The following is a 14,334-nucleotide window of genomic DNA, read 5'->3' as shown; positions in this document are numbered from 1 at the left end:
GACAGCGAGGACATAAAAATCAAGGCCAATGGCTCTGCAATCTCTTCCCTTGCTTCCCAGAGAATCCTAGGATAAATGCCATCAGGCCCAGGGGACTTATCTATTTTCACCTTTTCCAGGATTTCCAACACCTCTTCTGTACATACCTCAAAGCTATCCATTCTACTTATTTGTGACTCAGTATTCACATCGACGACAATGCCCTGTTCCTGAGTAAATACTGAAGAAAAGTATTCATTCAGTGTCTCCCCAATCTCTTCCTCCTCCACACGCAACTTCCCACTACTATCCTTGACTGGACCTATTCCTACCCTAGTCATTCTTTTATTCCTAACATACCTATAGAAAGCCTTAGGGTTTTCCCTAATCCTACCGACTAAGGACCTTTCATGTCCCCTCCTTGCTGCTCTTAGCTCTATCCTTACCCTGGTCCAACCTACATGGGACTCTAGTCCTACAGCAATGTAGTTGATCCTTAATTGCCAATTGGGCAATAAATGGTGTCCAGCCAGCAACACCCACATCCCACAAATGAATTTTAAAAAACATGCAAGGTAAGATAAATCAGAATAATAGTGTTTATGACAATCTCAGTAAGTAATAATTTAGGAAACTTAGAGAAGTACAAAAAGTAGATGTAACGTAAAAAGGAAATCAGGAAAATAGAGAATATGAAAAAAAATTGGCTGGAAAGATTAAGGAATATCCAAAGATGTTTTATCAATGCATCAAGAGCAGGAGGATAAGTTCTGAATGGATTGGGCATATCAGAAATTTAAATGGTAACTTGTGTAAGACTGCAGAAGATGTGGGCAGGGTCCTTAAGAATTACTTTGTCTTCGCAAAGTAGAAGGCTGATGAAGACAGAAGAGTCAGGTGAAATATTAAATAAAGTAAGCATGATAAGTAGGGACGTACTGGAGGGATTGACCTGCTTGAAGGCAGATAAATCATCAGGGCCAGATTAATTACATCCTACACTTAAAGGAATGCAGCAGCAGATATTCTGAAGATGATTTGCAAATCCTTACCAAATACAGGCAAGGTACCAGATATTTGGAGATTTGCAAATATTAGTACCATTGCTCAAAAAATTATGAGGGACAGCCAAATAAATATAGGCTGATCATCATGGTGGGCACATTACTAGAATCGATATGAGAAATAGGAATAACTGTTATTTGGAAAGGCCCAGATTAATCGGGGATAGTCTGCATGGTTTTGTGAGGGGAAAGTTGTCTTATGAGCTAACTTGAATATTTTGAGGAGATAACAAGGAGGACTAATGAGGGAAGTGCAGTTTGTAATCTCTGTGTAGATTTTTCGTAAGGTATATGACAAGGTGCTAAGAGATAGACTGGTTCCAAAAATATAAAAGAGAGAAGTATAGGAATTGAGAGGGATAGAAGAAGTGATAGACCTTGGATTGCATGACCACAGATCCCTGAAGATGGAAGGGCAGGTAGATAAAATGGTATGTGATGCTTTTATTCATTGAGCATAGTATTGGATGTAATGCTAGAACAATAGAAGACGCTGGTTAGGCCACAGCTAGAACTTTCTATATGGTTTCTAATCACCATGTTACAGGAAGAATATAATTGCTTCAGAGAGATTATAGAGGAAATTCATAAGAATGTTGGTAAAGCTTGAAAATTGCAAATAAAATTGGAAAGGCTGGTGTTATTTTCCTTGGAATAGAAGTGGATGAGGCAGTGACTTATTTGACACTTATAAAATAATGAGGGGCTTGGATAGAGTGGATAGGTCTGCTTGCCTGTGTAGACAGGTCAGTTACCAGGAAACACGGATTTAAAGTGATTGGTAGAAGGCTGAGAAGGGACATAAAGAAAAACGTTTTTGCACTCAGAGTATGGTAGGTATCTGGCATTTGCTGCCAAGATTGGTGGTTGAGGTGGAAACCCTCAAGTCATTTAAAGGAACCAGTGCCTGAAGTGTTGCAATCTCCAAGGCAAAGGACCAAGTGCTGATAAGTGGAATTAGGATGGCCAGCTAGTTTATTCAGCTGGAGCAGATACCATAAACTGAATGGTCTTTTTCTGTGTTGTGACTTTTAATGATTATGTTTTTCTTTTATTGAGTTATTTGTATTAATTTTTTTCAGCATGTTTATCTCCTTTATTGGAGGAACTTGTAATTCAGCTGACTCTTATCACTAATATATTACTCTGCACTGACCAGCTTCAGTCAATTGCATTTAAGAATTATTACACCGCATTCTTAACTGTACGTCTTCAAAGACGACTGAACTCAGAGTCTGACAGGAAGCTGTTGAAATGGAAGACCTGCATCCGGGACATGTGTTTGATGCCTAATCCCCACACCGAGAATGGATCACAGGATTACTTTTCCATCCACCGTGATCAGGTGGGTTTAACAAACTAAGTATTCTCATTGTCGATAAAATGAAGAGCTGGAAAGGCACAGCAGATCAGAAAGCATCGGAAGAGCAGGAAAGTCGACATTTTGGGTCAGGATTGGGAGGGGGAAGGGAGCTCAGAAATAAGTAGAGTGGGGGTGGTGGAAAAATAGGGATGGTGAAAGGTGGATGTGGGAGAGATAGCTGGAATGGTGATAGGTGGATGCAGGTAGGGTTATTGTGATTGATTTAGTGGCAAGGGTGGAGCGAATATGTAAGAAGGACAGGTCCGGTCAAGGAAGTGGCGAGGAGAGGGAGAGGTGGATATGGAATAATTAAGGGTTGGGGAGATTTTGAAGCTGGTGAACTCTTTGTTGAGGCCATTGGGGCTGTAAGCTTCTGAGGTGGAACATAAGATGTTGTTCCTCCAGTTTGCATGTGGCCTCATTTTGACAGTGGAGAAGGCCCAGGATAGACATGTTGCTGGGGGAGTTGAAATGACTAGCAACGGAAGGTGGTATTGATTGGAGCATACAGAGAGCAGATGCTCTGCGAACTGGTCCCTAAGTCTGCACTTGGTCTCTCCAATGTAGAGGAGACCACACCGGGAACAATGGTTAGAAGAAGTGCAGGTGAATGTTCTCATTGTTTAGCTTTTTGGCACTTAAACTACTTCATATCAAAAGTTACACAAATGCAGAATTGGTTGTCAGTGCAGCTTAGTCTACTATTAGTTTATTTGCAATGACACAGGCGAGGCCTGTACCTTTGGAGTTTAGAAGAGTGAGAGACAATTTAATTGAAACATATGAGATCTTGAGGACATTTGACAGGGTGAATGTTTACATTTGTAGGAGAATCTGTACATAGGGGTCACAGTTTTAAAAAGAAGAGGGTGCCAATTTAAAAGAGATATAGAAACATTTTGTTTCCTGAGGAATTTGGAATTCCCTTCTTTGAAAGGGAGTGGATGCAGGATCTTTAAATATTTTTAAGGCACAGGTGGATGGATTTTTGATTATCATAGGGATGAAAGATTAGCAGGAATATACAGTTGAGGTTAACATCAGATCAGCATTGGTCTTATTTAACAGCGTAGCAGGCTCAATGGCCACATGTTTGTATGTTCAATGTGATAGTATTAAATTTCCCAGATTCACCTGTTTTGTAGAGTCTCTGAATGATCTTGCATCTTTGCACCAAAATATGAGCAGTGATTGCATGCCTACTCAGCATCAGAAAGAGATTAACTTAAATGTATCTTGCCTAGGGCTCTTAAAATTTGATAGTGAAGTGGACCATTTATGCTTTTGGGCGCTTAGTCTGTACTAGCAAGTGACTAGAGCAGCATAATTAGTTGACGAATTGCTGCAACAGGTCCCTGTCCTGTCTTCTCACAGCACAGCATTTCCAACAGATATTCTCAAGGAAGATGTTTGGTACCATGGCTGGTGATAAAACACTCCTAAGACCATATTTGGACCATAATAAATACCTGCAAAACAGTTCCATGAAATTAGTAAAACTGTCTACAAATCTACAAAGATTAGATTTTCAAGTTTAGAAGAAATTCGACTCGTGTTTTTGTTGCTAGATATTCTGGAGAGAGTTTCATGAAATAATGTCTGAATTGCCTTACAAAGTGAGGGGAAGAAAATGAAACCACATGTTGTTTGAGTTAAAGATTTGACTATTTTTATTTTTATTTTACTTATTTTTACTTTCAACCCATCAATGTGCAGGATGGAACATCTGATGCACCCTGAGATCAGCTTAAATTGGGACAGATGCAAATGCAAGCTCCTTTCCACTAATTTTAAAACATCTATTACTTCAATTTCAGAATACCATTATAAAACTTAGTTATACTACACCAATCATTCTTGTGGTCTCATAGAGTGAGATTACCAATTAAATAGCAAACTTGCAAAGACTACTTTTTCTTTCCCTGTTATCAATTATGGGTGTGTTTTGGTAACTGCAGATAGAATTTATGACTGAAATAATTGAATGTTTACTTTGTATTTGTACTTCACCCTAGTTCAATTTAGAGTGCTGTGCTGAATTGATAAGTCTGGGATTAGAATGATTTGTACCATGTGTTCAGCACAAAAGAAGGCCTGTCATTTCTGTGCTGGGACTCTAAATGTAACTCGTTGGTTCCGCTGTCCTGCCTTTTCCCTGTAACCCTGTGTTTTCTCTTTTGATAAGTATCCAATTCTCTTGAAATTCACAACTGAATCTGCCTCTACCACTCTGTCCTAACCACCTGCTGCCTAAAAATGTTTTTCCTCTTGGCTAATCATCTCAAATTGGTGTTCTCTACATCAGTCTACATATCCACTCTGTCTATAACCCTCCGTTTTGAGCACCTGTATCAAATCTCTTCTCAATCAATCCTGCTAATTAAAATTCCTCCCTGGGATCATTCTTGTGAATCTTTTCCACACCTTTTTTAAAAAAAACACTTTCACAATCTCTCTAAAACATGGGACAGAACTTGACACGAGTTAGTTGAGGATGAACTGATATTTTATACAGCAATATCATAACCTTTCTTTTTAACAAGCTCATGGATCCCATATACTTTATTAACCACTTTCTTGACCTACTTGCCATCTTCACTGATTTGTGCATAAATACCCAAGATCTCTCTGTACTGCAATCCCTTTAGAATTGCATCCCTTTGTTTTGTATACTTCTCCTCATATTACTACTAAAATTATATTTTTTCTCTGTATTAAATGTCACCTGCCACATGTCTGTCCTTTCCATCATCCTATCTTTTGAAGTTTATTTCTATAGTGTTAACAGTTCATAATAATTTCAAGTTTGTATCATTTGAAAATTTTAAAAATTGTGCCCTGGTATAAATATATTAAAAAGGTACTTTCTACTTTCCCAAATCTAAAAAACACTATCAATCACTTTGCCATTTTAATATTCATGCTGCTCTGTCCCCTTTATTATTCCATAAGCTATAACTTTGCTGATGAGGCTGTTATGCAGCTCTTTATAAATTTACTTTTAGCAGTGTATGTGTACAACACCACAAAACACACGCTCATCAGACCTCTATGTTATCTCATCAAAATACTCAAGCATGTTAGCTAATTGTTGATGTTAATTCTGGCTTTCCTTTGATTAAGCCACAGTTACTCAAGTAATTATCAGTTTTCTTCAGGATTATCATTTCTGTAAGCATTCCCACCAGTGAGGTTAAGGTGGCCGATTTATAGTATTGAACTTAACCGTATACCATCTTTTGAAGTAGGGTGTCACATTTGCAATTTTCCAGTCTTATGACACCCTACCCCGTATCCATGAGGAATAGGAAAATTATGACTACAGATTCCACAATTTACATCTTTACTTGATTTATCTTATCTTTCTGATGACTTATTAAATAGGCTGTCTGTAATTAGTATATCAGCTTCATTTCTACCGACAACTACATACCAACAAGCATGGATTTGTTAACTAAGTTCTTATAACTCCCAGATGCATTTTAAGGTTAGGTTAGGTTAGATTAGATTACCTACAGTGTGTAAACAGGCCCTTCGGCCCAACCAGTCCACACTGACCTCCGAAGAGTAACCCACCCAGATCCACTTCCCTTTGACTAATGCCCCTAACACTATGGGCAATTTACCACGGCCAATTCACCTTACCTGCACATCTTTGGACTGTGGGAGGAAACCGGAGCACCCGGAGGAAACCCACACAGACATGTGGAGAATGTGCTAACTCCACACAGACAGTCGCTTGAGGCTGGAATCGAACCTGGGACCCTGCTGCTGTGAGGCAGCAGTGCTAACCACTGAGCCACCGTGTCACACACATGTTAATTAATGCAATCACAATTCAATTTGAAATCACAAGCACAACTTATTTTGTTGGCTGACTGACCTGTCCATCTTCCTTCCTACCTACCCGTTCCACACTTCCCACCGTGCTATCATAATCACCTCCTACCTTTGTCTACCTATCACCATCCCAACTACCTTTCCGCCAGGCCCACCCCTCTCCCCCATTTATTTTTCAGACCCCTTCCCCTCCCCAGTCCTGATGAAGGGTTAAGCCCGAAACATTGATTCTCTTGCTCTTCCGATGCTGTCTGATCTGCTGTTTTTCCAGCGCCACACTTTATCAACTCTAACTTGCTGTACGGCTGAGAAAAATACGAACAGGCTAGACACAAAATTATTTACAAAGTAGAACATAAAATAACAATCTATTTTATTGAGATAACTAAGATTTGGGGAGTGTGGCAGAGAAGTAATGTCACTGGTCTAATAATTTAGAACTGCATGGGTTCAAATCCCACCAAGGCAGCTGGTGGAATTTAAATTCAGTAAATCAAGGCTAGCCGATGTCAATTGTCATAACAAAAAAACAATTCCATTACAGCAGGTCCAGCACTTTGGCAGTACAATGGAGAGGAAGTAGACCTGGGAGTCCTTAACATTGTCTCTAGACACCATGTAGTCTGAAAAACTCAAGTCAAAAGTGGGCTGATTAGCAGCTACCAGCATCCTGCTCCAATCCCAAAACTAATGAATCAGTTCTCCACCATATTAAACAGCATTTGGAGAAAGCACTGAAGGTGGCAAGGGCACAGAATGTTTTCTGCATGGGAGATCTTGACTGTTCAGCATTGAGAATGGCTCAGTAACACCATGACTGACAAACTGGCCGAGTCTTGGCTGACAGAGCTGCTGGTTTGAGTTTGTTCGATGATGAGGAAACCAACAAGATAGAAAATCTTACCTGTCCTCATGCCTCCCTAATCTATCTGCCATCGATGCATCTGTCTGTGACAGCATTTGTAGCAGTCATAGTCCTTGTGGAGACCATATCCTGTCTTAACATTGAGGATATGTATTGCTTGTGGCACTACCACCATGCTGAATGAGAAAAAATTCAAACAGATATAGAAACTGAAAACTTGAGCATCTAAGAGGCACTGAGTGCCATCACCTGTGGTAGAATTATATATATAGAATCCAAAACCCCATAAGACATTGAAGCAGAAATTAGGCCATTCAGCCCATTGAGTCTGTTCTGCCATTCAATCATGGCTGATAAGTTTCTCCACTTCGTTCTCCCACTTTCTTCCCATAACCCTTGATACTCAAGAACCTATGTATCTCAGTCTTAAATATATTCAACGACCTAGCCTTACATAAGACTTGCATTCCAGAATTAACCAAGCTGTAATAATTTAGTTACAACGTTGGTATCTATGCTGCAAATGTTGAAAGGTGGAAAGTTGTCAAGGTATATCCTGACCAGAAAAAGCAGGACAATTTCCACCTAACAAGTTACTATTCCATCAGTCTACATTTGACCATCAGCAAAGTATTGGAGGGTGTCATAATGGTGCCATCAATTGGCACTTCCTTGGCAATTACCTGCTTACTGGTCCTCAGAGTGCCACCAGAGCCATTTATCTCATGAGCTAAATACAACCTCAGCCCAAATGTGGCCAATAGGGCTAAAATCCTGATAGCAAGTGCCGTAATGATTATTGACATCAAGGCAGCATTTGATTGTTTATGGTATCAGGAGTTCTAATAAAACTAGAGTTAGTGGGAATCATACCTAGCACAAAGAAAGATAGTTATCTTTTGTTTGAGACCAAGCAGGATAATGTCTCAAATCCAACCACCTTTAACTGCTTCATCTCCCTTCAATGTAAGGTGAAAAGTGGGGATATTCATTGTGCAATGTTCAGCACCATTCACAACTCCTCAAATATTAAAGCTGCCAGTGTTCAAATACAGCAAGAACTCTGTGGCGAATACCTTGCCTCCTGATTCTTCAATGCCTGTGTACCATATGCAAGGCACAAATTAGGAGTGTGGTGGAATACTCCCCTTGCTTGGATGAGTGCAGTTCCAACAGCTCAAGAAGCTCAACATCATTTGGGACAACTGACTTAATTGACACCCCATCCATAACCTTCAACATACTCTCCCTCTACTAGAGATGCACAGTGGCAGCAGTTTGAATCATCTACAAGGTATGGCTTCTCTAGTGATGAGATGCCTGGTGTTTTGGTTGTGTTCAGAGGTGTAATCTCAAAGTGCCTCTTGCCTCAGCTCTTGAAATTTGCTGCTACAATTGAAACTACTGTTAGCAACAATGGGCAAAGCAATACATTGCTGATATTCCCCTTGCCTTACTATGATCCTAACCAAATTATTACTGAACAGAGTTAAAAATCACACAACACCAGGTTATAGTCCAACAGGTTTATTTGGATGCACTAGCTTTCGGAGCGCTGCTCCTTCATCAGGTAGCTGTGGAGCAGGACCATAAGACATAGAATTTATAGCAAAAGATTACAGTGTCATGCAACTGAAATGATATATTGAACAAACTTAGATTGCTTTTAAATCTCTCACCTTTTAGAACTGGGATTTACATATTAATTGAATCAAAACCTGCAACCCATTCTAAACCAAACTATTTACACACACAACTTTAAGGATTTTGGAATACACGATGTTATGACACAGCGATGAAACCTTCTGTTAATTAAACTAAACACCCAGAAAAGCTCGCCTCTCCTCATAATTTGTTAAAATATGAGTAACAGAGAACTCCCAAGTTCCACTATTTAAAGAAAATAATATCAATTTATTCCTTAACTCTAAAAGTGAACATTAAACAACAACTATTCACAACTCTAAAATCCTCCCTTCTCCAACTCCATAACAATATACTGTTCCAATAAAAACACTCATTAAAATTACATCAACTTACTTTCAAAACCATACAGCGGCTATCATCACTAGTGTCTATCTTCTTCCAGCTGAAGACCTCCCTGGGTCATCTCTTTTACTGGGAATATTTTTATATGTAAAGGTACCTTTGATAGAGAGTGTTGCGATGGCAGTTACTCTGTCTGACTTTCAAAACGCCTGCTTTTGTAATAGCCCAAACATTGGATCATCTCATTGGTTCGATGTTGGCAAAAACAATAAATTCAAACTTGATTGGGTTTTAATATCCTGGAACATAATTTAAACTGGTTAAATTCGAATTGTTGTCAAAACAACAACCAACTCAGGTAACTATTTCACTGCCAAATGTTACATTTTTCCGGTACACTGAGAGTGCTAACTTGTCATATGGCAGGTGCTTGTAAGCAGCATTCACTTTCTCTTAAAGGTATAGTACACACTTTCAACTTCATAACAAAAACACATGTGGGGTTTAATAATGAATCACGTTCATTTTGCAAAATAAATGAAGATTATAGAATAAACCAAACTATTTACACACACAATTTTAAGGATTTTGAAATACATAATAAAGTACCATTCCAGTAATGCCAACCTCTTTTTTTTAAACAGTACACCAGCGAATATCTTTCTGTTTCACATCCACAGGGCTTAATTTAACGAAGGCTTCAGAGTCCTCACCTTTAGAATGTGATAGCCTCTTCCTGAAGCTTTTGTACAACTTAGCTTAGACCATCTCAGCTTTAAATAACCCTTTCAGGTTTTTAACCAAATATTTCTTGTCTGAAACATTGAAACTAAACTCCTTACCCAGAGGTAACCTCTTTTTTTTTTAAACAGTCTCACACCTAACTCCCTTTCTCATGAGCAGCTGTTTTACATATCCAGCATCAGTCAAAATTACTTCAAACTTCCCCAAACTATTAAGTTTTTTTTCCAAGCCATGGATGTTTTCAAAATATCTCAAAAAATTCCAGAATCTTCTATCCGAAAACCAAAGCACTATACAATTTGAATGTAAGCTGTCTAGAAAGTTTCCCTCTAATAGTGTGTTTTTTAAAAAAAAAACTTTGCTACAGAAGTGCTTTCAAATTAATCATTGAACCCCTTCAGATACACAAAATCTATATACCACTTGTTTAAAATTCAAAAATCCAAAAATGAATGATATTCAAATATCTAAAACCACACAGCGTGGATCACAATGTTACTGGAATTACTGTGCAATAAGACAGTGGGATATTGTCAGGTGTTTATGTGCAAGCTGTTAAGTTGATTGACACTTTCTATATTGGGCTTTAACCGTAGATGCTGTTTGAACCAGATGGTGTTGTGACAGTGCGTCTGATCCTCCGGCAGCCATCCCCAGTTTGGCTGAACTTTACAATAGAGGACATCAAAATGTATGAATGTGACCATGACAAGGATGTAAGTAGCAGTACTAAGCATCTGTCTGAAGTCAGCCATCTTGGATATTTATAAAATCTGTCTTTGGGAAAACACATAACATGCAACATGTTAATGTGGAAATTGTAACTGTTTTAATATTCAGGTTGATTGTAATGATTTCTATTTTACAGAAGGTACAAGGACCATGGCTTTCTCAACTCACTCCTCAAGACCGACCTTTGAAATTAAGTGACGTGAGTATGATGCAGACCTTTACAGCTTACATACATATGGCATAAGAAATTGAAAGGCTCTACTTCCAAAATACCTGTTTCACCTCCATTCAAATATCCTGAATCCTTATGGTTTATTTCTTATAGTTGCATTTTTGTGAGGTTTTTTGAAGTACTTCTAGGGTTTACCAATATATTTCTCCTGCTTGTATGTTATCTTTAACGCAATGATTCTCATGATTGGCCAAATGGCTTCTTTCTGCAGCGTAATGATTGAGTTGAAGGACTGTTTTTCATCATTTGTATAATTGATTTGGATGTGAACATGGTGGGTATAGTTCATAAGTTTGCACATGACACCAAAATTGGAGGTGTAGTGGACAGCAAAGGTTACCTCAGAGTGCAACGGGATCTTGATCAGGTAGGCCTTGGGCTGAGGAGTGGAAGGTGGAGTTTAATATAGATAAATGCAAGGTGCTGCATTTTGGAAAGGCAAATCAGGGCAGGACTTGTACACTTTAATGGTAAGGTCATGGGGACTGTTGCTGAACAAAGTGAACTATGGACCCAGGTTCATAGTTCCTCGAAAGTGGAATAACGGGTGGATGAGATAGAGAAGAAGGCCTTTAGTATGCTTTCCTTTATTGGTCAGAGCATTGAGTATAGGAGTTGGGAGGTCATGTTGTGGCTGTACAGGACGTTGGTTCGGCTACTTCTGGAACATTGTGCGCAGTTCTGGTGTCCCTCCTATAGGAAGAATGTTGTAAATATTGAAAGGGTTCAGAAAAGATTTACAAGCATACTGCCAGGGTTAGCGGGTTTGAGCTATAGGGAGAGACTGAATTGGCTGGGGCTGTTTTCCCTGGTGTGATGGAAGTTGAGGGGTCACATTATAGAGGTTTATAAAATCAGGAGGGGCATGGATAAGCTATATAGACAAAGTCTTTTCCCTGGGAAGGTGGAGTCGAGAACTAGAGGAATGGGTTTAGGGTGACAGGGGAAAGATTTAAGAGAGACCTGAGGGGAAACTTTTCATGCAAAAGATGGTGCGTATACGGAATGAGCTGCCAGAGGAAATGGTAAAGGCTGGTACAACTACAACATTTAAAAGGCGTCTGGATGGGTACATGAATAAGAAAGGTTTAGAGGAATATGGGCCAAGTGCTGGCAAATGGGACTAGATTAATTTAGGTTATCTGGTTGGCATTGCCGATATAGACTGAAGGGTCTGTTTCCATACTGTACTTTTCTGTGACTCCTTTTCAGATGGATTAGTATTTATTGACAAGCATGTATATTTCTAATCAACCTGTTCAGGTGGGACTTGAACCCAGGTCTCCTGGTCTAGTTGTAAGGTTATTATTACTAGACCACAAGAGGGACTCCAGCCTCAACCATATCTAGTCCCAGAAGGAGCAGTTCCACTCCACAACAGTTCCATTCCAGGTAGTCTCCTATTTCAAGGACTGCAATTTCCCCTCTCATGTGATAAACAATGCCCTTCAGCGCATCTCCACCACTTCCCATCCTTGAATCCCACCCTTCCAACTGCAAATGGATAGAATCCTCCTGTTCCTCACCTTCCACCTCACTAATATCTGGATACAGGGCATTATCCTCCACCACTTTTGCCACCTACAATCAGACCCTACCACCAGAGACATATTTCCCTCCCACCCCTATCTGTGTTTCACAGAGACCATTCCATCCGTGACTCCATTTTTAGGTCCACGCCCCCTGCCAATTCACCCTCCACATCTGACATCTTCCCTTGCATCTGCAAGAGGTGTAAAATCTGCACCTCCATTCAAGGCCCCAAAGAATTTTTTCACGTCCAGCAAAACCTTTCCTGCACATCCATCCACTTCAGCTACTGTGTCCGTTGATCTCGATGTGGTCTCCTCTACATTGGGGAGACAGGATACCAATTCGCGGAATGTTTCAGGGAACATCTCTGGGACACGCACAAAACAACCCCACCGCCCTGTGGCCGATCACTTCAACTCCCTCCCTCCAATCCACCAAAGCAATGCAAGTCCTGGGTCTCCTCTACTGCCAACTGGAGGGAGAACGCCTCATCTTTCACCTTGGAACACTTCACCCGTACGGCATCAACATCGACTTCACTAGTTTCCAAATGTCCCCTCCCACCACCTCATCGCAGATCCAACCTTCCAACTCAGCACCGCCGTCTTGACCTGTCCTATCTGTTCATCTTCCTTCCCACCTACTTGCTCTCGCCTCCCACTTGCATCTACCTATTGTCTTCCCAGCTACCTTCCCCTTCCCCAACCCCACCCGTCTCTCCTCTCACCACTGCCGCCCCTTCCCCCATTCCTCAGGTGTTGCCTGACCTGCTGTGCTTTTCCAGTGCCACACTCTTCGACTCTGGTGGACTACCTTATGTAGTACTCATAATATGACTAGAGAGACAACATCCGGAGTAATGTACCGTATTGATCATTATTAAAGGAAGTATTGCAGGGAAGTTTTACAAACTAATATCTGGAATTGGGGGGGGGGAGAGGTTGAGAAAAGTTTGCACAGGGTATGCTTGCACATGCTGGAATTTTGAATAGTGAGAGGTGACTTAATTAAAATATATAAAATCCTGAGGGGTCTTGACAGGGTAGATGCAGAAAGAATGTTTGTTTTGGGAGAATCTAGAATTGGGTCACTGTGTTTTTAAAAGTCAAGGGTCGAGCATTTAAAACTGAGATTAGATTTTACTTCTCTTTTAAGGGTCATGCAGGACACTATCAACATGAATTATTGTATCAAGCTAGAATTGCAGATTGCTCCTGAGCACTGCTTTATTCAACTAACCGAAATATGGGAAGGAGAGAAGGTCTCGGTCTTCGTGCTGTCTTTACACATTTCTACAGCAGCAGGAAGGATTAATTCGAGCAATCCAAAGTCAGTTTTTAAGGTTGCTGTCAGAGCCTTTTCTTGGACCCTTTTTTCATTTTAATTCTTTCATGGATATGTGTGTCACTGGCAAGGCCAGCATTTGTTATTGTCTGATTGTCTTTGAATGAGAGCAAATAAGAGTCAACCACATTGCTAAGGGTTTGTGGTCACATGTCGGCCAAACTAGAGAAGTGAACCAGTTGTTGTTATGATCACCATTAATGAGACAAGCTTTATATACCAGATTTATGAATTCCATCAGCTGCCATGGTACTTAAGGGTAAGACAGTTCTGTGCAACTGGTGGGAATGAGGGCATAGTAGCAGGGAGAGTTAGTGGCAGCACCTGAATAGGTCAGAAGAGTGCAATTTTGAAGTGAGGAACCAATGTAAAGGATGGTGTCAGCATCAAATGGTGTGTGAGGTATTACTGGAATAGATCATGGATGCAGAGGATAAGGTGCAGTCACTGCGCACTGTTCGTTTTATTTCAACTATAGATATCCTTTCACAGGGATTACCGGATCCAGAGGTTGTAGCTTCCAGTGTTCAGCAGATGTGGGTTTTAACTGAAATGGTCCGGAACAATCCAGCAACCACACGGGTTGGACGGTTTGATGTAAGTGCTGTTCCACCCTCTCAATGTATGTTTACAATGGAATGGAAAGTGA

At 40.2% G+C, this 14,334-nt stretch overlaps 1 protein-coding gene across 2 annotated transcripts in view; it reads left to right on the top strand.

Annotated features, from left to right (window-relative positions):
* Positions 1-14,334, top strand: part of nicn1 (nicolin 1) — a 31,186-nt gene that overhangs the window by 15,992 nt on the left and 860 nt on the right. The window contains exons 3-6 of one of the 2 annotated variants that reach the window (XM_043708525.1): positions 2,126-2,388; positions 10,441-10,560; positions 10,713-10,775; positions 14,178-14,282. In XM_043708525.1, coding sequence (XP_043564460.1) covers positions 2,126-2,388; positions 10,441-10,560; positions 10,713-10,775; positions 14,178-14,282 — 551 coding nt within the window. The remainder of the gene's footprint in view (positions 1-2,125; positions 2,389-10,440; positions 10,561-10,712; positions 10,776-14,177; positions 14,283-14,334) is intronic. The other variant, XM_043708526.1, reaches the window with a different exon arrangement.

This window comes from Chiloscyllium plagiosum, chromosome 18 (assembly GCF_004010195.1).
Source record: "Chiloscyllium plagiosum isolate BGI_BamShark_2017 chromosome 18, ASM401019v2, whole genome shotgun sequence".
Classification (NCBI taxonomy): domain Eukaryota; kingdom Metazoa; phylum Chordata; class Chondrichthyes; order Orectolobiformes; family Hemiscylliidae; genus Chiloscyllium; species Chiloscyllium plagiosum.
Note: the sequence above shows the minus strand (reverse complement) of the source record. Positions and strands in the feature narration are given on the sequence as shown.